The sequence below is a fragment of the Lynx rufus genome, unplaced genomic scaffold (assembly GCF_022079265.1).
Source record: "Lynx rufus isolate CCGP_SWC_20201006 ecotype Redwood Valley unplaced genomic scaffold, mLynRuf1.p SCAF_34, whole genome shotgun sequence".
NCBI classification, from domain to species: Eukaryota; Metazoa; Chordata; class Mammalia; order Carnivora; family Felidae; genus Lynx; species Lynx rufus.
In genome coordinates this window covers 342,257-365,070 of record NW_025814850.1, presented here as the reverse complement: position 1 = coordinate 365,070, position 22,814 = coordinate 342,257, and the positions used below count along the sequence as shown (strand labels likewise).

The following is a 22,814-nucleotide window of genomic DNA, read 5'->3' as shown; positions in this document are numbered from 1 at the left end:
TGTGAAGCAGATGTCTCTGAGGGCAAGGCGGATGACCACCGTCTGGGGAAGGTCTGCTTTTCATGAAAGGCTCCTCCACTGTGAGAGGTGGGTCGGGCATCCTGGGGTCCAGGCCCCTTGCGGTCCAGGGAAAAAGGGAAGGAGGGAGGAGCCTGATCCAAGAACCAAGCGAGGAAGGCTGGATTAGGAGCTGGGGGACAGGATTTAAGCCTCAGCTGTGCAGGCGAACCATCTGGCACCTCTGGACAGATCTTTGAGAACCAGAGACTCAGAAAGCCGTTGCTGAAGGCAACACAATTCAATGCAAAGCCTACAGTGAGTTGGTGCTGGAGCTGGAAACCCAGGCATTTCTCCTTGCTTCCCACCGCCTTGGGCCTTGGCATTCTGGGTCTTGGTTTCCTCACACGTGAGAAATGAGGGCATTGGGCGGGAAAGTTCCTATGACAATTCCGGCTTTGACATTCTGCACTGACTATCCTCGCAAGCCCCCAAGCTTCAGAGCTCACGCTAGGACAGACAGTAGACAGGCCGACCCATCAGGCCATCAGCTGCACAGGTCCAGCCACTGTGGGAAAACAGGACCATCCACCAGCTGGGCCTGCGGTGACAGGGAGCCCGGGAATGCAGAGAGCGACAGAGGACGCCCGTGCTTGGGTGGGGTGGCGTTGACACTGGCCTGAAAGGGATTGAGCAGGCAGTAGTGAAGGGTGCAGACCCTGGAGACAGAGGTTCACAATGAATTTAAGCTTTCTGGACCTCAGTTTCCTCATCTGAGAAAAAGGGTGTGAAAAAAACAGTAGAGTTGTTTGCGAGTTATGCACGGAGAGTGTTTACGAAATGTTAGCTAGTGTTATTTTATTATCTTTGGTAAGTATGGAATGGAACACTCAGAGATCACACACTGAGTTCACAGCAAGGCTCAGAGGCACCATCATTTGGGGTAGAGAGAGAGAGCCAGAGACGAGGTTTAAATCTTGACTTCATAGCGACCTCGAGCAAGTAGCTTGGCCTCCCTTCACCTCACTTGCCTCATCCGTAAAATGGGGCCAGTAAAAACCCTCCCCCGTTGTTGTGCGGACTCAGTGACAATGTGTGAAGCAAAGCCTTGATTGCAGGGGGTGCTTGTAAATGCAGCGTTCCCCCCGCCCCCCGCCCTTACTGAATTTGGTGTGATTTTGTCAGAAAGCAAAGAGGGAAGCTCAAGATGTGTGAGCAGTGCCTCAGCTCCCACACTCTGTCCTTCCTCATTTGGAGCAGGGCCAGTAGAAGCGAAACTGGGGCCCCAGGATGGGTCTCTGCCCATCTTCTCCCAGGAGGGCCCTGGGGTTCACCATGGGTCAGAGGAAGGCATTCCTGCGTCAGGCACCATAAGTACCTGCTCAGGAGGGGAGTGGTGGGGAGGGGCTGTGCCCTGACCCTGCGAGGGGAGGCACGTCATGGCCACCCTATGTTTGTACTACTGGGACTTTGGAGGATCTGTGGTATTGTTCCTCTAAGAGGCGTTGGCCTGAATCTGCTGTCAGCCCCGGGGGGAGGATCGTCACTCCAGGCCTGGCAGGTTCCATTAATCACCTTTTTGTCAGTTTTGATCCTCTCCCCGAGAGAGAGAAGAGAGAGACAGCCCTGAGAGGTCCTACTTTGGGCTGAATCACAGCTTTTCAGAGAGAGAGAGAGAGAGAGAGAGACAGAGAGAGAGAGGGCAAGAGCGCTGAGCTATCAGTTTGGGGCAGGAGGGCTGGACAGGGTCAGAGGTCAGCCTGAACTCTCCCCGCCCCAGCCTTTGTCTCCCCTGGGAGACCCCAAGCCTGCCCTGGCTCTCTCCCTGGTGCTGACACTCGCTGGGTGAAACACAGGCCCAGCTTCCCTACTCACAGAAAACAAAGGGCAGGAAAGCGCTGACTCACAGTCCTCTTTCCTGGTCCGGGTTGCTGAATCAGCGAAGGGGTTTTGGGGAGAACCACAAACCTGTGTCACCCCACCCGAGCCCTTGGTCTAGTCCAGACCTCCTGGCTGCTGTGGGCCAGCAGGCTCCCCCTGAGAGGCCATTCATGACAATCCTGGCCTCCTTGGTGAGTGGGAGTTGGAGCCTGAGCCCACAGTCCTCCATTTTAGCCCTAGAAACTTCTCCTACCTTGGGCTCCGAGAGACCACTGCTAAGCCCTTCTATTCCAGCCTGAGGGTTCCTCAGGCAGGGTTACTAAGCAGTCTCTGAATTTTAGCTGCGTCCTAGGCTCCTCGGCGGAGACCCTGGCCCCAGGCCCTGGGTTACATCCTCCTCTGGGGCCTCTTGGTCAAATGCTCACAAGCTGAGACAGGTGTCATGTGACCGGGGGGCTAGAGAGAGCCCTGTCAGGCATTATAAGACTCCCTTTCTGGACTTGACTGTGCCTCTAAGGCAGCTGGGATGATGGCATGATTGAACACATGGGTCAGGCTGATCCAGGGCTCCTCAACCTCGACACTATCGACCTTCTGGGCTGGAGAATTCTTTATTGTGGGCTGTCCCGTGCATGGTAGGATATTTAGCAGCATCCCTGGTCTCTGTCCTCTAGACAGCAGCAGCAAGCCCCTGTTGTGACAACCAACGTCTCCAGACATTGTCAAATGTTCTCTAGGGAGCAAAAGAGTCCCTGGCTGAGATCTGCGGATTCATCTAGGGTGACAGTAGAGGGAATTGTGGTCTTCCTAGGGATATAGGGCACGGGTAGCTGACTGGGGAAAGGTATGGGGAGCTTTATGGAGTCCAGAAATGTTCTAGGTGATGGGTAAACTTCATACATAGGTAAAAATGCATTAAGCTGGGGGCACCTGGGTGGCTCAGTCAGTTGAGCATCTGACTTCGGCTCAGGTCGTGATCTCACAGCTCGTGAGTTCGAGCCCTATATTGGGCCAGCTTTGCATTCTCTGCATTCTCTGTCCCCCTTTCTCTCTGCCTCTCCCTGACTTGTGCTCTCTCCCAAAAATAAATACACATTTAAAAAATGCATTAAGTTGGACACAAATGATTTGTACAATTTACCGTATGAATAATATACCTAAAAAGGGAGTTTTAGTGTCAGACTGAACCAGACTTGGGTCCCAGGCCTGACTACCCTTAAGCCTCGGTTTCCCCATGTGTAAAATGGGGTTACGAGTAGGACCCATGTCATTGGGCTGTTGCAAAGACCGAATGACAAGTGAGTGTACTTAGTCCCGTGCCCACCCATGGTGAGGGGTCTGAGTGTGTTAGCTGTTATGATGTTCAGGGTTGCTTCCGTCCTCATTCTGTACCTCAGTCTCCCTGGGTTTTGATGGTCTTGGGAACTATTTTTCTCCCCCCAGTTTAAACACTTTCAAGGTAGTCGATTCTACAAGACCGAGCAGTTTGTCATCAGAGTCTCTGGGAGCACTGGAGTCGATGAAATGCTAAACAGGGGGCAGAACATTCCAGTCTGAAGTTTTGGAGACAGAAAGAAGGGAGTTGAGGGCTGCTGTGACCTCGTGAAGCACAGGGCCACCTTGCAGCTCTGTCCCCATTCTAGTACTGGGTGGAGCTGAGAGCCCGTGGAGGGAGCTCCCACAGTACAGAGGTGAAGTTGAATTCAGCTGTCAAAAGGGTAGTCTCGGGCAGAACACCGTTCCCTCTGAATCATCCCTTTTGTTAAGGCTTAAAGCCACCCCCAAAGGCACAACCCACCTTGGAGAGCAGAGGTAACTGGCTTGTGGGAAACAGTACAGTTGGCACCAGTCAGAGGGTGGGGAAGGGAGGAGAGAAGATGGGGCAATTGTCCAACCTCGTAGAAGGCGGTATAAAAGGCCCCCACTCCAGGGAAGAGCCACCGTCTTCGGCCCAGGCCAAGCCCAGCTGCTGTCCTCACCTGCTCCCCATCTTGCTCTCACCATGAGCTGCCGCATACAGAGCTCCTCCGCCAGCTATGGAGGTGGATTCGGGGGTGGCTCTTGCCAGCTGGGAGGAGGCCGCAGTATCTCTACCTGCTCATCACGCTTTGTCTCTGGGGGATCAGCTGGGGGCTACGGGGGCGGCATGAGCTGCGGCTTCGGTGCAGGGGCTGGTAGTGGTTTTGGCGGAGGCTTCGGAGGGGGCTTTGGAGGTGGCCTTGGAGGTGGCTTTGGTGGGGGTTTTGGCGCTGGCTTTGGTGACTTCGGTGGCGGCGATGGAGGCCTCCTCTCCGGCAACGAGAAGCTCACCATGCAGAACCTCAACGACCGGCTGGCCTCCTACCTGGACAAGGTGCGCGCCCTGGAGGAGGCCAACGGCGACCTGGAGCAGAAGATCCGGGACTGGTACCAGAAGCAGAGCCCCAGCAGCCCGGAGCGGGACTACAGCCACTACTACAAGACCATCGAGGACCTGCGGGACAAGGTGAGTCCTTGGATGTTGGCAAGGGTTCTTCTGTGCAGGCCAGAGCCGCAAAGGCCAGGAAATGCAGTATGGTAGAACCCTCACCCCCCCTGCAGGGGAAAATTCTAGTCTTTTACCAGCAAGTGTCTCTATTCCTGATAACCTTCCTTAGGCCACTGCTCCCCAAACGCGTTTTCTCCTACTATCCATTTTTACTGTTATTACCACTCATGTCAACATTTTTACCACTTTTTACTGTCAACATTTACTGCTTTGTTATTAGTGACTGGATCCCTATAATTCTAACCCACTGAGTTGTTTGGAAACCATGACAGTTTTAAAAAAAATTTTTTTTTATGTTTATTTATTTTCGAGGGAGAGAGAGAGCGGGGGAGGAGCAGAGAGAGAGGGAGACACAGAATCCGAAACAGGCTCCAGGCTCTGAGCTGTCAGCACAGAGCCTGAGGCGGGGCTCGAACTCACAAACCATGAGCTCATGACCTGAGCCGAAGCCAGACGCTCAACAGACTGAGCCCCCCAGGCGCCCCAACCATGACAGTTTTAAAAGCCGCTAAGAATGACTCCAATCCTCAGAGAGAGGGATACGTGTTCATTCACTGGTCTTGGAATACTGGTTGATGTTGTAAGGGCCCCATTTAAACTGTTACACTCGGGGCGCCTGGGTGGCGCAGTCGGTTAAGCGTCCGACTTCAGCCAGGTCACGATCTCGCGGTCCGTGAGTTCGAGCCCCGCGTCGGGCTCTGGGCTGATGGCTCAGAGCCTGGGGCCTGCTTCCGATTCTGTGTCTCCCTCTCTCTCTGCCCCTCCCCCCGTTCATGCTCTGTCTCTCTCTGTCCCAAAAATAAATAAAACGTTGAAAAAAAAAAAAATTAAAAAAAAAAAAAATAAACTGTTACACTCAATTAGCTACGGCCAGGTGGGAAAGATGGAGAAGAGGCTCAGCCAGCATTAAACTGAGATTCCTTCATCGAGGACTGTCCATCACGCTGGGACCCAGCTTGCTAGAACAGAAATCCACCTGCCTGGGCTATGTCCCAGCTATGTGCGGTGGAATTTGCTTTTTTAATTTAAATCCAAGTTAGTTAACATACAGTGTAGTCTTGGCTTCAGGAGTAGAACCCAGTGATTCATCTCTTACATATGACACCCAGTGCTCACCTGGAAAAGTGCCCTCCTTAATGCCTGTCCCCCATTTAACCCACCCCCACCCTCTCCTCTAGCGGCCTGCTTCAGAATATGGAAGTTTAGACAAGAAATTCAAACGGTTGGCAGTATTTGTTAGATCTCTCCTCTGCTCAGCCCGGAGGCCGGCTCCAACGAAGTTACTGTGAGCTGTCTGGAACCAGGCTGACCCCCTCCTGACCTTAAGGTCACCTGCTCTCACAATGGCGGGCTTGCTAGTCTGGGGCCATTGAGACATGATGAACCAAAGATGTTCTCGGCAGGGTCATTCCCTGAAATGTGCATCCCTATCTTCCCCACCATGACCAGGCGTAGAAAGCCAGAGTGACTGGGCAAGTGGAAGGACTTGCCCCACCCCTCCCTGTACAAGAAGAGGAGAGAAGTGCCTTATTCTGGCTCGCGGGGACAGTACAGAGACAGTCAGATGATGACGACAGTCCTGCCCACGCTGTCTCTTCCTCCTCCCCAAACTCGTGGACCCTCCGGTGATTACCTCCTGTATTTTGCAGATCCTGGCGGCCACCATCGACAACAACCGGGTCGTTCTGGAGATTGACAATGCCAGGCTGGCTGCGGACGACTTTAGGCTCAAGTGAGTCTTGGCTTTTCCAAACTGTCTTTTATTTGACACAAATGCTCATCTGAACAGTGAGATCGGAGCATCCCAGGGGTGAAGCTCTTGGAGAAGTAGCAGAGTCCAGTACAGAATTAGGGGAGTGTCTAACTTCTGTGTTGCTTTTTATATTAAAAAAAAAAAATCGTTTAGGTATGAGAACGAGCTGACCCTGCGCCAGAGCGTGGAGGCCGACATCAACGGCCTGCGCAGGGTGCTGGACGAGCTGACCCTGACCAAGACCGACCTGGAGATGCAGATCGAGAGCCTGAACGAGGAGCTGGCCTTCCTGAAGAAGAACCACGAGGAGGTGAGGGCCGGCAGGGGCTGCCGTGGCTCAGTGGCCTCCGCTGAGAAAGGGGAGCAGCCAGACTTAGCCCTCCGTGGTGGGACCTGGAGGTGTTTCCTAGAACACGTTGGTAGCACTCAGAGCCGAGGAGAGGGAGGTCAGGAGCTTCACACACCTCCCTTTTCCATCCCTACAGGAGATGAAGGAGTTCAGCAGCCAGCTGGCCGGCCAGGTCAACGTGGAGATGGACGCGGCCCCGGGCGTGGACCTGACCCGCGTGCTGGCCGAGATGAGGGAACAGTACGAGGCCATGGCCGAGAAGAACCGCCGGGACGCCGAGGAATGGTTCCACAGCAAGGTACCCGGCCCTCTCACCCTGTGGCGCCCGGGGATTCCAGGGCCTTCCACTGGGCTCCTCCGTAACCTTCTTCCTGCTCGGATTTCAGAGTGCAGAGCTGAACAAGGAGGTGTCTTCTAGCACCGCCATGATCCAGACCAGCAAGACAGAGATCACAGAGCTCAGACGCACCCTCCAGGGCCTGGAGATTGAGCTGCAGTCCCAGCTCAGCATGGTACACCTGCTGCCTCCTGCCCAGCAGCCAGCACCTCTAGGCCTCTGCCTGGCCTGGCTCCCCTTCTCACTTCTCTGTTACCCCCTCCCCCCCAGAAAGCCGGGCTGGAGAGCTCGCTGGCGGAGACGGAGTGCCGCTATGCCACGCAGCTGCAGCAGATCCAGGGGCTCATCGGCGGCATCGAGGCCCAGCTGAGCGAGCTCCGCAGCGAGATGGAGTGCCAGAACCAGGAGTACAAGATGCTGCTGGACATCAAGACGCGGCTGGAGCAGGAGATCGCCACCTACCGCAGCCTTCTGGAGGGCCAGGACGCCAGGTAGGCCCTCTCAAGCCTCTCTCTTGGGAAAGTGACCACAGGACCCTTGGACATTCGAACAGGCAAGGCTTTAAGGATCAGGTCCTCATGTTCCATATGGAAGGGGACCTTCTGAGCTTAAACTGACTGGATGGGGATCCAGGACCAGGGCTTCCTGTTTTCTTGAATCAGACTGCGGGGGGATTTCCTCAGTGGCCTGCAGGGTCAATACCTTTAAGCTTTCCAATTTGGGCCTTTGGGTTAGACTGGCAGGAATAGGGGCCATGGACAGAACGGCTCATATCGGAAGAATATTGCCTTGGGTTCAGGTCGGCTAAACAAAGCGATAAAAATGGCGATTTCACTGCCTTCAGACCACTTGCAGGGACCAGGCTGTCCTTGTGGGCTCAGCGGGAGTAGGGTGTAGGTTTCGAAGGAACCAGAGGGAGGACAAAAGATCTGGCAGATGTCCCGGATTTGGGGCCGGTACTATGTCCTCCTGAGGTCCCATAGGCCTGCCAGTTACCTGTGGTGGCCCTTGGGCTGGGGCACAGTTGGTAAGGAAGCCCAGCTTGGGGGCCTCTCAGTGATCTGAGTCGCTCGATCCAAGGGCAGATGAGCGAGCAGCTGTCCTTGGGTGATTTGTGCTCACGCCGCTCCTCTTCTCTCTCCCAGGATGGCTGGCTTACCCTCCTCAGGAGGTAAGGAAAGAACCCGGTGGGAGAGGCGAGTCGGCTCCTGCTCGCTGCCCTGGGGGGGGGGGTGGGTGGGTGGAGGCAGTGCCAGACTCCCCAGTGGACGGAGGGAGGGGGTTATGGTGGACGTGGTCATTTGCTCGTCTGTTTCTTTTCAGAATAGCTGGCTCTGCCCCATGGAGCCACTGGGAGGCTTTGGAGGCTTCCCCACCTTGGGGGACAATAACATGAGAATCCCTATCAGCTAACGCCCAGCCTGACCAGTGAGGGGGCTTGGGGCCCTCCTGGGGGGCCCTGACCTGCTGAGGTGGGTCTTCTCCAGCCTGAGTGTCTCTTGCCCCCTCTGTTTCTCAGGAAGCACCAGCGTCACTGGCACCACTGCCTCCCCTCCCAGTCGCCGCATTTCCGACACCCGTAAGCCTTAAATCCACCTGGCCTCCTCTCCCTCTGTCTTCAGCACCCAGAGGAGAGAGATGACGGGTCCCTGCAGGAGAGAGGGAGGGACCGCAGGACGCTCAGGACACCGGCCCCCCGGGGCTCTCCCGAGGGCAGGCGCTCTGCGCTTCTCTCTTTGGGCACCTCCCCTTCTCCCTTATCTGGTTACTCTGATTTCTCAGCTTCTCTGCTAAAAAGAAAAGACGATTCAATAAAGTTTCCTGCCTTTCTGCATATGTATTTTTGACTCTGGCCTGATTTCTGAGGGCAGGACCTGCCGAGGCCCTGATTTGGGGTGACAGGTGGGCGCATACTGTTGGGCCAAGTGGCTTACCCCAACAAGGCCTGGCCCAGGCAGCTCCCAGCTGGGCAGGACACGAGGCACCTGGGCCAACCATCAGGGCACAGACACGGGGGAAATGGGTGGCTCATGGGCCACGGTCCTCAGCAAACACAGACAAATGCAACAAACTGGAGACACGCGAGGCCACGTGAGCCAGTTCAACACCCTATAGGCTAGAAGGTGGCAACGGGACACTAATAGAGTCAGGGGATGGGGAGATTCGGGAAAGAGGTCCAGAGGGCTCTGGGGAGGGCTTCGAGGGCCAGTGTTCCCTTGCAGAGAAACAGAGGGGGCAGGAGACACTGGGGCTGGTTTGGGGAGGAGACCCAGGACAGTTACCTCAAGCCCAACCTGCTGCCTCCCCCCTTTCTTCAAGTACCTTCCTTTTAAGATGATGGACATCCGGACCTGCAGTTCCCCTCTACCCACTCCAAGGTCCTGCCATGCCAACCCGCTCAATGAATTGGCCACATGACTCAATGGGTGACCTGAATCTGAGCTGACTTTCCTCCCCAATTCCCCTCTGCACCCATGTCCCCACCTCTCTCCATGTCACAGCTCTGATTTGCAGCCTCCTCTTGCTGGGCGCGCTCCTTACGTGGAGTCTGGTCCTCTGGATTCTGGCATGAGCATACTTCTCTTTATCCTTTCAACCCTCCCCTTGGCTCATCTGGGACATGTCCATGGTCACGATTGCCAATACGTTCTGATGGCACTCCAGTGAAGCCCCTCTCCTCTAGTCCAGACCCTCATGCCCTCTGCCTCCTCTAAACCACTGTCCGAAGGAGCACCCTTCATGCTCCCAGATCTGTGCCATCCTGGTCCCCCATCCCAGAGGCTCCGGAGGCCCAAGTCAGGAGCCCAGGAGTCACCTTGGCCTGCTCTCTCCCTGACTGCCCTCCCAAGTCCATCCTGTGGATGCTGGTAGCTTGTGATGTCCTCACAGCCGGCCTCCCTGGCCTCCCTGCCTCCAGTTTGAGCTTCCCCTGCGTCCTTGCTCCACACTCAACTGGGGATGATTCCTGGGAATGGGAAGTCTTCCTCCTGGCCTAGTGATGCTTCCGTGGCTCCCCTGGCCACTGAAGAAAACCTGGACTCCTCCCTGGCAGAGGCCGCTACTGTCTGGCCTCTTCCTGCCTGTCTCTGGCCCTGAATTCTACAATCGCCCCCTCTCACACCTTGAGGTCCTGTTATTGCAAACCCGTCTTGGTGACCCAGCCATGTGACCGGGAGCCTTGGGCCCTTGTTCAATGAGTGACCTCAGTCTGAGGTGACCTTCCTCCTCGTTTTCCCTCTGCGCCCCCACATTTGTGTTATTGGAAACTACCAGGTGTTTCTTTTCCGCGTTTATTTATTTTTGCAGCGGAGGAGGGGCAGAGAGAGAGCGGAAGGGGGGGAGGCAGACGATCCGAAGCAGGCTCCATGCCGACAGCAGAGAGCCCTCTGTGGGGCTCGACCCCGCAAACTGCGAGATCGTGACCTGAGCCGAAGTCAGACACTTAACTAAACTGAGCCACCCGCGTGTCCTGAGACTACCGGGTTTTTATTCACCGTTCAGACTGAGATGCACACCCCCTCCCCTGTGGCACCCGGACAGTGTGGGGTGCATTCAGGTGTGTGTGTGTCTGCGCCTGCCTAGCCCGGTGTTGACCACGTGCTTGGGAGGGTGGGGCTGCCTTTCTCTCCCTGGACCAGCCTACCTACCGCTGGGGCACTGCTGTGGGCCCAGGTGGCTGGCTTAGTCCTACAAACATCACTCACATGCGGCCCACCCGGCTGACTAAGCCAGAGCATTCCAGATTCCTCCCCTCTCCCCCCACCACTGCAGAACGGGCTGGACTTAATTCTAGCTCACATGCCCAGGAGCCACGAAATGAGCTGGACCCTGGGCCTGGTGGGGGCTCTGGTCGGGGACCCTTTCACCCAGGCGTCAGGGAGGCCATCGAAGCCGGACTCACACAAGGGCCTCTGTGGCCCTGTCGGGAGTCCCAGGGAAGCCAGAGAGGGAAGCCCAGGAGGGGCCGTCAAAGCCAACCCCGGAGCCTTCCTGAACCGGGAGAAGGCGGTCACCTCGGTAGTGTGGTGTGCGGGCTGGGAATCCGCCCTTTCCGTCCAGGACTCAGTTTTTCCCCCTGTCATCTGTAGGGGGCGGCCATTTGAGGGAGGGCAGCTTTGAGGGAGGCCTGCAGGGTTGGTATTTCCCTCCCCCAGTTCGCTAGGTGCGCACGCCCACCCCAGACCCACACCCCTGCTTCCCAGGTCTTCGGTCACGAGCGTGTGGCTAATCACATGTGAATTCCAGAGGTGCCAAATCAGACGGGGTAAAAACAAAGGGGAAAGCGACAGTGTGTCTAGCGCCTGACTCTTTACGGAGCTCCTTTGCATTATTTCATTTTTGTCACAATCCCATGCGTCGGCACCATTGTGCCCATTTTACACGTCTAAAGACTGAGGCCCAGGCTGCTGAAGTGACCTGCCTATCGAGAGAGCTGGCATCCATGTTCCAATGTGCTTTCCGAGACTGTGGTTGGCCTTTTGTCAAAGTCAAGCGTTCGGTTCCGGGCCTCTAGGGAAAGAAACGAGGCTCTCGTCTAAGCCCCAATGCTCAGGGGATAGAGGCGTCAACCATGCGACGCTCCTGTGGCGTCCCGTGCCTCAGAGCTAGTCAGGCTCCCGAGGCAAGCACCTCCATACGGTAGGTACTGCACAAAGTTGGCTAATTTCTGTGCTGCCTCTGTGCCCTCTTCCTCCTCACCCTCGGCAAAGGTGCCTCCCTCTCTTTCAGGCTCCGCCCCGTGGACGGGGCAGTCAACTTCTGCCCTCCCTGATGGGGGTGCGGGTCCTGTCTGGGCCCTGCAGGGGGCAGGCTCACCCCAGAAAGCAGATCAGTTCCTCTCGGCCACCTGCTGGGACCCAGGGCGGAGGGACAGAGCCCTAGACCTGATCCTACCTGGGTCCGGTGTCCACACCAGGCCTTGGCCAGTCCCCGGCCTCGTGTTGGGCAGCTGGGCGCCCTGGTGAACGGGGCACGGCTGAGCCCCGAGACTCCTCGGGTGCCTGTTGTCTTTCTGTTTTGGGTGGTAACCTTTGAGGGTCCACAAAAGACTCAGAGTGTGAGATGAAGGTGCCTGGGGCTTTCTGGGAAGGGGAGGCTCACGGTCCCTCCTAAGGGGAGCTTGAGGGAAGAGAAGGGAGGGATGTCACGCGAAGGCTGTGGTCAATGGCGTGTGATGATGCGCTGTTCCGGCTTTCCCGCGTCAGCCTCTGGGGCCCTTCCTCTCTCCCTGCCTGGGTCAGCGTGCATCTCGGGGCTGCCTGGGGACCTGCCTCCTATTGGATGGTGTTCCTGGGGCTTAGTGGCTGGAGTGGGGCAGGGTATGCGAGTGGCACGCCTTTGAGCAGCTCCTCTGGGGGGTCCAGCACGAGCCGAGCACACATCAGACTCCATTCTGCAGAGTTTGGGAAGGATCAGGTTGCTGGGTGGGTCCTCAGACCCACACAGGCTCCGGTTCCGGGTGGGGAGGGGGGCGGGGGAGTTGGCCAAGAGCTGGTATTCACTCTTCTGGCCCATTTTTATGAACGGCCGTGATGACTCTGTGGCTTCTTTCAACCAAGGATCTCAGCCTAGTTTGCAAGCGGAATCCACAGTATAAAGCCGAGTTAATTACAATCTGGAGGCCACAGTGCTTTGCAGACACGCCGTCGTCAGTAGGAAGTACTGAGACCGAGTGCACACCGGGCCCTGTAAATGCGGACGATGGAACTCAATTAAACAGGGTGTTTGGGAAATTTGCTTTGTAGTTCAGTTAAGTGGTACCTGAATCCGGTGGACGCGGGAGGCTGAGGTACCGCTTCTTTCTCCCACTGGGCCTGGCTCCGCGTCTCCCACAAACCACAGGTTCTCCAGGCACTTGAGGGAAAGCAGTGACAGCTCTGGAATTTTCCATAAAAGCTGGGCGGGGGGAGTTAGGGGCTGAGTGGATCCGAGCAGGAGGCCCTGGACTCTTCCAGATGGGAGCTGTCAGCCGACGCAGCTGTGCAGGAAGGAAGAGCTGGCTGTAGGTGAGGGAAGTGGGTCCTGGGATGCAGGAACAGAGCCTGGTGAGAGAGAACCGGAGAGGTATGGCCGCGGACTGGGGTCGGGGTGGCTCTCTGGGCCTCCCCCAACGCAAGGGTAGTTTGGAGCAGAATCCAGAAGCCCCAGGCGATTGCCGAATGACACCCGAGGGGGAGAGAAAGTACCTTTGTGTTTTGGGGGGAATGAGAGTTCTGAGGGAGTTCTGGAGCTGGTGAGGTGGGGGTGTCAAGTCCTGATCTGGGTGGGGCTCAGGCCCAGTGGGGATTCAGGGCCATACAAGGAGCAGCATGCTGGGAAGCCCTGTCCCCGGGAGCCCGGTGGAGGCCTGGGTCCTCAGGAGGAGCCACTTCCCGGAACCGTGGCCTACTCGTCAGCTCTCCTGAGGTCCCAAGGCATGGGCTCCCGGTCCTATGGAGGGGCAGCCAGGGAGTGGGGAGAGACAACCCCCCCGCCCTTGTTCAATCAGTGTGTGTCCAGACTGTCCTGAGCCTGGCTAGGGCCGGATGGCAGCCTTGCCCAGTTAATGTGGAACCACAGACAGACAGTGAATGATTTCAAGTACAAGTATGTCCCAATATTGTATGCAGTTTTGTTTGCTAATAAAATCTGGCAGTCCTGCCCTTAGCAGGTCTGGGAACAGCTCTGAGTCTCTTCCAGTCAAGACTAAAAGAGGCGCGACCTTTCTCTGATTCTTTGGATAAATCGAATTGGTGGCTCAAAATGTCTTAATTGAAAGATTCCCCCCCTCCCATAATGCTTCCGTCAACTTCGTGTACCTGTTACTGCACGTCTGTACTAGAATCTCACAGCTGGCAGCAGAGTTGGCCTGGGGTTTTGATGTGGTTATTTGGCACAGAAATTTCTGGGAGGGGCCGGGAATCCCGGGTGCTTTGCCGCTTGAGTAAATTGAAAAAGCAGTTGTGTGGGGGGGAAGAAACGGAGGTCAGTGGGGGTGTCCCCGTTTCTGGGTGGGTGGGTGCTGGGTGGGGTCTAAAAAGGTGAAGACTTGGGATCAGCATGTCCTAGGTGCCTCTTAGAGTGAGAAGTTCTGCAGGACCCGTGTGTATGGGTGTCAAAGATCAAACAGGTACCAGGAAAACCAGGAAGCTCAAGCCTAAGCCGGGAGAGAGAGAGAGAGAGAGAGAGAGATTATATTTCTTGAGTGACCTTTTTCCTTTTGTGCCCTTTTGTGGAGACCTGGCTGCCCCATGGTCCATGGTCTGCTTCCTCCAATGCCTTTGGGGCTCCATGTGATGGTGGAGGCTGGCTTCTAACTATAGCACCAGCCCCGAGAAGCAGGAAAAGAGGGACCCTGCTTTCCTCCTCGGGCCCACTGTGACAGGCCGTTCCCAGTCCCTTCTATGTTGAAGGGAATGATCAGCTGGGCAGCAGACTCATGCTTGATTTCTTGGGTCTTCGCCCACGGAGAACCTTGGCTTTCAGATGGAAGCTCATTTGAGAACAGATACCCCTCCTCCTTCTCCTTCTTCTTCTTCTTCTTCTTCTTCTTCTTCTTCTTCAACCAAAAAAGGATCCACAAACCCAGTGGTTGATTTTGAACTTGGTGGCCTTCCAAGGTGGGCTTGGGAAAAGCCAGGACATTTTATGTTCCTACAGCAGCACCTCCCCTCCTCCCCTTGACCCTGAAGCTGGGGCCATGGTGGGCAGAGAGCATCCTGTCAGCTCTGTAGCCCTAAAGCCAGCACCGGTGCTGGCAGGAAGTGGGGGTAGCTTTTGGAAGGTGCTAGCTTCTCGTCAGAGGCCAGAGGGTCCTGGTCTAGGGGGCTCCTGCTGCTCTTTGATCAGCTGTCTTTCTTGCACAGCTGGGCTGCATCCCATGAAACCAGGGTGAGTGATTTGAGGCCCTGGATACAGCATTTGGCTGGAGCTTAGGCTATATGGGTTCTGAGAACAGTTTTGATCTCTCAAATCTGTGACACCAGTTCCTGTTCATCAAGCATGTTTACTTCTCACAATCCTGTGACTGTGGTTCCTCCTGGAAAAACTGAGGCTCAGAGTGGCTGAGTAGCTTCAACTACCCAGGTCTGCCTGAGTTCAGGCCCCAGGCCCCTATGGGCCAGCATGAGACCCTCTGAGCCCCTTCTTTGGCAAAGCCGTGTCCCTGGCTCAGTTGGCCAGAGATGTCATTTCAGCCTGGACGTGCTGGGGTGCCGGCTCAACATCCCGGTGACTCTGTACCTCCAAATGGGGGCTTCTGGGGAACAGCCCCAGGAGGTGGGTTCGTGTGGCCTCTGCCTACCAGGGCAGGCCCCGAGGAAGCCCATGCCTTTGCTCTGGTGGAGGCGTGGAAACAAAGGGTGGCCTGAGGTCCAAGAGGGTTTGCAAAAACAAAAACAAAAAACAACAAGAAAACTCAATCATGTCATAAGCTGGAATCTCTGTAACTCCTCTCCATTCTTTTATTCTCCAGGCTAGTGGCAAAGAAGCAGGATGGTGGCTGTTGGGGGGTGGTGAATGAGTCACGGACACGTGCAGGTGACTCCTGGCCCCCTCCACAGGAAATGCCTAGGCCTCAAATCCTATAATGTCTGAGATGGAAGAGGGCCTCAAGCTTGCCTTGTCTGGGCACTTCCTGTTCAGGTTGGGGCTCTGGGGCCTGGAATGGACGGGGGTCACTTGGGAAGTTTGGGGCAGAGCTTGGCTTGGAGTCCAGGCCCCTGACCCTTAGCCCAGTGTATTGTATTGTATTGTATTGTATTGTATTTATTTATTTATTTTTGTAAAGTTTATTTATTTATTTTGAGGAGAGAGAGAGAGAGAAAGCAAGAGAGCAGGAACAGGGGAAGGGCAGAGAGAAGGAGAGAGAGAATACCAAGCAGGCTCCACACCATCAATGCAGAGCCCAATATAAGGCTTGAGCTCATGAACCGCGAGATCATGACCTGAGCTGAAACCAAGAGTCAGACGCTTAACCGACTGAGCCACCCAGGCGCTCCTTTAGATTAATGTTAGAAAGAATGGTCTTGAAATGGACTCTATTTTGAAATAAAACCTGATGAATGGGCACTCCTGGTTTACTTGATGCCGAACAGGGGGGATTTTCTCTAAGGCTGGGGCGCCATGGGGAGTGGGGTGGGCAGATCCCTGGGGCTGTGTTGGGAGACGAGTGGCTCTGTGAGTCCTGGGCTCTCTTCTCTGATGCAGGCAGGGCATCTGTTCCGCATGGGCCTCACTTCCATCGTGTCATGGCCCCGGCTTCTAGGTGGAAGAGAGCAGAGCAATTCCTCCCGTGAAGCCCCCTCCGCACTTCCCTCCGAGGGGTGGCCTCGCAGTTTGCAACATGGAGAAAGGCAGAGGACCAAGCGCGACCAAAAGCCCTTCTCTGATCTGCTTGTCACCCGCTTCAGGAGAGGTACGTGCCTCTCCTCATAGCCTGGGAGAGACACCTGCCTGGACTCTGGCCCTTGGCGGCCACCCTGATGCGCAGGCTGGGAGCGATGGGAACAGAGCATCAGACACCTGCCCATTCGGTTGCCCTGAAGGAGACCTGGAATCATCTTCAGATACGGATCGTTCAGCGGAGGGGTGAAAAAACCCAGAAACTTCAGATGCCTGGCAGCCAGAGGCCCCGGAGAAGAGCCGTGCCAGGCCTTGGAAGGGCTGCCCTTGGAAGAGCACGCTGTGTCCCACATAAGGTAAGTTGAAGCGTGGGTGCTTTAGGGACTTGCCTGAGTGGGCCCCACAGTGACAGCCAGACTCTGCGTGAGTTGTCCTAGAAATCAGAGGGGGGCATTTATGGGAGGTCTGGTCAGAGCCCCTGTCCTGATGGTCAGTGGTTGTCAACGGGGGGGGGGGGGGGTTTGGCCTCCCAGGGGATATTTGGCAGTGTCTGGGGACATCTCGGATTGCCACAACTGGGGGAGGGGGTTGCTACTGGCATCTGGTGATAGAATCCAGGGACGCTGCTGACATTTTACGATGTACCGGAAGCCTCCCCGCCCATAAGGAATTATGTAGTCTACGATGTCAGTGCTGAGGTTGAGAAACCCCAGGGACAGCCCCATCCTAGGCTCTGCTGGAAGACAGGGCCGCTGTGAGGACCTGGTTCTGTGGCATCCAGAGCTCTGGGGGCCTAATGTCCTCCTTTCCGCTCCCGGTGGGGTGGGGGGGCGCTGTCAGGCATCCTGTCGTGGTGTCTGCCGAAGTGGGTGAGGCATGGGCATCACAGCCAACCCTCCTGAGTAATTTCAGAGAGAAGCTTATAAAGCGTTTTAAGAGGTTGCTAAATTACAACTTCAGTATCACATAAATGCTTCCATAAACGCCAGTCTTGCAAACCAAGTCTGTGTGGGAGAAGAGTGAGCGGGTCGCCTGAGCCTTGGGAAATCCCACTTTGTGAGGCGGCAGACGGAGTTTACTTTTGGTGGTTAAATTCTCAGGTGCTCCTCCCAGCTTGCTTAATTATCTGGCGGTGCTTGGTTTATTCTCATTTTTTCCTTCCCTGTCCAACGCGTCTGCATTGACCATCTCCTGTCATCTGCACTGAGCCGTCTCTCAGGGCCTAGGGGGACGGTGGAGGCTGCCCAGGGTCCCTGACTCTACTCTCCCAGGTTCAGAGACCTGCGGGTCACAAAGGACACTGCCCTCCAGGGCAGCCCCTTGGAGGGCTCACACGCGCGATCCTTTGCCGGCCACAGCCACAAACCATCATCAAAGACTGTCCTGTGTAAGCAGTGTTTCTAGAGCGCACAGGGGTTTTCAAAATACCCTTACCTCTGTTCTCGACTCTTCTCGTATCTGTGGGAAGCAGGCAGGGCAGGCTGATGACCTGCACTGTCCTGATGAGGACACTGAAGTACACCACAGTCATGTGCTCACATCGCAGGACCGATTATCCGCAGAGCCATCATTTGGACCTAGGTCTCTGGGTCCCAGATTCTGGGTGCCTGCACTTGACCTTGGTTGCGTGAGAGAAGCAGCGGGAACACAGGAGTACAGGATTTGGGGTCTGGGAGACCTGGTCTCCGTTCCAAGCTCTGTCACTCGCTGCCATGTCACCATCGGTGCCATGGAGACAGGACCGGCCGCCTCCCAGGATTGTTGTGTGGTGTAAATGAAGTGACTACGGGTCCTGAACACAGCAGCTCCGGGAATTGTCCTTCCCTTTTAGCCGTCCCAGGGGCCCAGGCACAGGGGAGCACCTGTGAGGCCGGGGAAGTGGACAGGGGGTGACGAGCGGACAGACTGGGCTGCTCCGGGGAAGGCACGCAGAGACAGCAGGAACCAAATGTCATTTGTGAGGCCACTCCCGATTTATGGGATCTGGTGCAAAGACTTTGAAGATGCAATAAAATTCATATTCTGACAGGAAATGACAACACACGAGAGTCCTGACTTAGCAAACAAAATTCAATTTTTTTTTTTTTAATTTTTTACAAGCTAAGAAATTCTGGATGGGTAGCAAAAAAATCACATTCTGATGAGATTAGCTTTCTGGAATAGGAATAGGCTTTCCCAAGAGAAACACGCCAACACCCCATGGAGACTGTATATAAACACCCCAGAGAGGCCTTGAGAGTCTAGAACCTGAGCTCCTTGCTTCACTGTGACCTGCCTCTGCTAGGATCATGGCCACCCAGGTCTGCTCCCCGGTCTTCTCCTCTGGGTCTGTCAAGGGCCTGTGTGGCACGGCAGGCGGCATCTCTCGGGTGTCCTCCGTCCGCTCTGTGGGCTCCTGCAGGGTCCCCAGTCTTGCTGGTGCTGTGGGGTCTGCCTCCTCCATCAGACTGGGCCTCTCCAGCCTCGGGAGCTGCTTGCCCGGCTCCTACCTGGCCGCTGGCTGCTACCCCTCTGGCTTTGTTGGGAGCGGGGGCTGGTTCTGCGAAGGCGCCTTCACTGGCAACGAGAAGGAGACCATGCAGTTCCTGAACGACCGCCTGGCCAACTACCTGGAGAAGGTGCGCCAGCTGGAGCGGGAGAACGCGGAGCTGGAGACCAGGATCCGGGAGTGGTATGAGTCTCAGATCCCGTACATCTGCCCGGACTACCAGTCGTATTTCAAGACCATCGAGGACCTCCAGCAGAAGGTAATGGGGACCTGGCCCCTCCCCAGCATCCCCAGCCCTGGCTGGGAGTGGGGTGGTGGTTGGGGGGGGGAGGATCCTGTCTCATTCCAAGGGACTACAGACAGATGAGAGTTCTTAGGACCTCTTAGGGAATTCTCTGTTCAGGGCAAGATTTTCTCTGGGGTTTCTGGTTTTCTGGGGTGGGCGGGGGGGACCCAGACCTCTCTGTGAGTCTCTTGCTAAGTGCATCTATGCCAGCCATCCCTCTCCTCCCCTGGCTGTCTTAGCTATAGGAAGGGCAATAACATGTACCCAGCCTCTACCAGATGCAGGCACAGCGCCTGATGCTTTCCCATCTGTTAGATTACTTGTTCCTCACCTTGGAGAGATGGGTGTTACTGGGCCCATTTAACAGAGGCAGAAGTTAAGTATCCGGGATGTTCATCAAACTTGCCCGAGATCGCACAGCCTGTGAGTGTGAGATGCAGAATCTGAATCCGGGTTGGCTTGGACCTTTGCACCTCAGCCTGAGGCCTCCCACCGTGCCATTCTGGGGTCTACTTCTAGTGATGCCCTTCCTGGGACTGATGCTCCTTCCATGTCTGGGCTCAGGGCTCAGGACTCAGGGCTGGGCGTGCTGAAGGTGCCGGTGGTACTTAGAAGCATGCCCTCTGTGAGCTGGGCCTTTCCTAGCTCCCGGGACGCCTCTTGTTCCCCAGATCCTGCTGACCAAGGCTGAGAACGCCAGGCTAGTCCTGCAGATTGACAACGCCAAGCTGGCTGCCGACGACTTCCGGACCAAGTGAGTGGGCCTCTTCGGGGAAGGTCCGTTGTGCCTTCCTTCGCCTCTGCCCCCCGGGCCTTGGGAGCTGGGGAGGTGGGAGTGAGGCCAGACCGAACCGTAAGCGGGAATACGGCACAGGCCCTGGATCCCTTCCGGGTCAAAGGAAAGGCCCAGCGTGCTGCTGACCCCAAATCAGCCACCGCAGCTGACGGAGGGCGGGGGACCCTGCCTGTGCGTGGCTCCTTCGCTGCAGACCCAGCAGGGTTGTGTGTGTGTGTGCAGGTATGAGACGGAGCTGTCCATGCGGCAGCTGGTGGAGGCCGACACCAACGGCCTGCGCAGGATCCTGGACGAGCTGACCCTGTGCAAGGCCGACCTGGAGGCCCAGGTGGAGTCCCTGAAGGAGGAGCTGCTGTGCCTCAAGAAGAACCACGAGGAGGTGGGGCTCGTGTCGTGCGACTTTCCGGAGTTTCCCACCCGGCAGGGAGCCCCCGGTGACCCTTGGGGCTAACAACTGTGACAGCTACCCCCCCCAGGAGCTCCAGCTGACATTTGTTGACATCACACTGTGTGCCCGGAGCTGTTGGAAACACTTTGCATTTTGTTCTCGCTTCATTTCGTCCTCACAATGATCCCATTTTACGGATGAGAAAAACGAGGCACGGAGGGGTTCAGTCACGTGCCTAAGGTCACACAGATCCCACACTCCTGCCCATGACACGAGATCTCCCTCTGGATGCTAGCGCCTGATAACATTTATTCTATTTGCCTGACGTTTGCCTCATGTCACCCTACCCTCCCAAATCCCCAGAGGAGGCAGGTGTATGCCCGTGAGGCGACCGAGGCTCAGAGAAGTTGATATGCTAACGTTACCCAGCCGGCACCTGCGGGAGGAGGGTTTGAACCCAGCCACTGGAACCCTCAATCCGGCACCCTTTTCCCAACCGTGTGCCATCCTGCCTCCCCTCTGCAGGAAGTCAACACACTCCGTTGCCAACTCGGGGACCGACTGAACGTGGAGGTGGATGCCGCCCCCCCAGTGGATCTCAACAAGATTCTGGATGATATGAGATGCCAGTATGAGGCCCTGGTGGAGAATAACCATCGAGACGTGGAGGCCTGGTTCAACACCCAGGTGGGGCTGGGGCCGCTGGGCTGGGGCGGCAGGGGCGGGCACCAGCTCCCGGGGCAGGGGGTTCCCCTTTAAAGTAGCTTCACTTGGTCTGACCATGCTCTGGGCCCTCAGACCGAGGAGCTGAACCAGCAGGTGATGTCCAGCTCGGAGCAGCTGCAGTGTTGCCAGACCGAGATCATCGAGCTGAGACGCACGGTCAATGCCCTGGAGATCGAGCTGCAGGCCCAGCACAGCATGGTGGGTGGCTTTGTGCCCCAGTCACTGGCCACAGCTCCTGGCAAAGCCCTGATCCCCCAGCCTCAGCATGCGGGCTTATGATGGGGCGTGATCACACAGCATATGCACATACCCAGGGCTACGGGGTCTCTGGTTGGGACTCCCTTCCACTGGCGGCTCTTCCTCTTTCCCCTTCCAGAGGAACTCCCTGGAATCCACCCTGGCGGAGACCGAGGCGCGCTACAGCTCCCAGCTGGCCCAGATGCAGTGCCTGATCAGCAACGTGGAGGCCCAGTTGGCGGAGATCCGCTGTGACCTGGAGCGGCAGAACCAGGAGTACCAGGTGCTGCTGGACGTCAAGGCCCGGCTGGAGTCGGAGATCGCCACCTACCGCCGCCTGCTGGAGGGCGAAGACTGCAAGTGAGTGGCTGTGAGCCCCAGAGAGCCAGGCGTGGGGACAGGGCTCCCGGGGCCCAGCCCTCAGTGCCTCAGAGAGGGTGTCAGTCTGCAGTGGGTGACAGCGATTGATCCAAAACCTCTCCCTTGAGATCCCTTCTTGTCCCAGCTTGGTCATCACAGGGGCACAGGCCGCACCCCCCCCCCCCCCCCCAGTGCCTTCCCACCATGGTGCTTAGCTGGGAGTTCCTCGTCTTCCCCCCTGCAGCCCTTGGGGGGTTTCAGAGGCACCGAAGCCATCGGTTGTTGTCATCCTAAACCTGTACTCTATCCCCTAAATTCGCTTAACATGAATCTCAGTCCCATGCCCCGATGCCAAATGCACTCTGATATGATTTCATTTCCTCAGGCTGCCTGCCCACCCTTGTGCCACGGAATGCAAGCCTTCCGTTAGGGTACCTTACGTCTCGACTGTGCCCTGTGCTCCGGCTGTGCCCTGCGGCCCGGCTCCCCAGGTCAGCACCCAGATCCGCACCATCACCGAGGAGATCAGAGACGGGAAGGTCGTCTCCTCCAGGGAGCACCTGCAGCCCTGCCCACTGTAGCCAGCCCCCCGGAGGGACACCCCTGTGGCTCCTGGCTCTAAATGACCCCCCCTCCATTCCCTAGAGGGGCTCCCCGCTCAGCAGATTTTTTTTCTACCAAAATGACTTCTTATATTGTGTTTCTGGACTTAACTGCTTTTATGCAAAACTAGGTTCCCCTGGAATTCTACCCAATAAAGTGTGTTCTCTTGGCATTGCAAACGTGACTCTGTCTATTCTTATGAGGTTAGTTGGTGGGGATGTTTGGTCAAGGGTCACAGTAAAGTTGTGGGCTTTGGTTTCACGTCTGTCTTCTCTGGGTCTGAGTGGTAGGAAGTGACAGGGTGATTAAAGATATTTAATAACGGGGACACCTCATGCCCTGGCTCATGAAAACAGACACCCGCCCAATCCAGACAGGCACAGCCATTACCCACAGCTTCAGCCCTGCCCACGGGTACCCACCTGGTGGCCCTGCAAAGGCTCCCAAGCCAGCCCTCCTTGGTCACCCTGCCTGGATCTGGTGGCTCCCTGTCCTTCCCTTTAGCTTCTCCTCCTTAGTCCAGCTTCCACTGACCTTTTGGCCCACCCTCAGGCCTAACACTGGTGCCAGTTTGGGAGAGGGACCAACCAGGGAGAGGCAAACGGCAGGCAGCCAGCCTGGGCAGACCACTTCGGGGAGGGGAGCTGGAAGATGAAGGCAGGAGGACCAGGTGACCCTCTGTCCCCAGACCTGGATACAGGGCTGAATGAAGGGCAACAGGGACAGTGAAGTGTGGGGGATGAAACACGGGGCAGGCGGGAGGGA

At 56.4% G+C, this 22,814-nt stretch overlaps 2 protein-coding genes across 2 annotated transcripts; both read left to right on the top strand.

Moving 5' to 3' along the window:
• The first annotated feature begins 3,880 nt into the window (after nt 1-3,880).
• KRT13 (keratin 13) lies at nt 3,881-8,434 on the top strand. The gene is made up of 8 exons (XM_047093419.1): nt 3,881-4,363; nt 6,055-6,137; nt 6,312-6,468; nt 6,644-6,805; nt 6,894-7,019; nt 7,115-7,335; nt 7,990-8,015; nt 8,364-8,434. The coding sequence occupies exons 1-8, from the start codon at nt 3,881-3,883 to the stop codon at nt 8,432-8,434; spliced, it is 1,329 nt and encodes a 442-aa protein (XP_046949375.1).
• Nucleotides 8,435-18,453: 10,019 nt separating this feature from the next.
• On the top strand, nt 18,454-22,027 carry KRT36 (keratin 36). The gene is made up of 7 exons (XM_047093382.1): nt 18,454-18,912; nt 19,611-19,693; nt 19,958-20,114; nt 20,649-20,810; nt 20,922-21,047; nt 21,226-21,446; nt 21,832-22,027. The coding sequence occupies exons 1-7, from the start codon at nt 18,454-18,456 to the stop codon at nt 22,025-22,027; spliced, it is 1,404 nt and encodes a 467-aa protein (XP_046949338.1).
• Nucleotides 22,028-22,814: the final 787 nt, after the last annotated feature.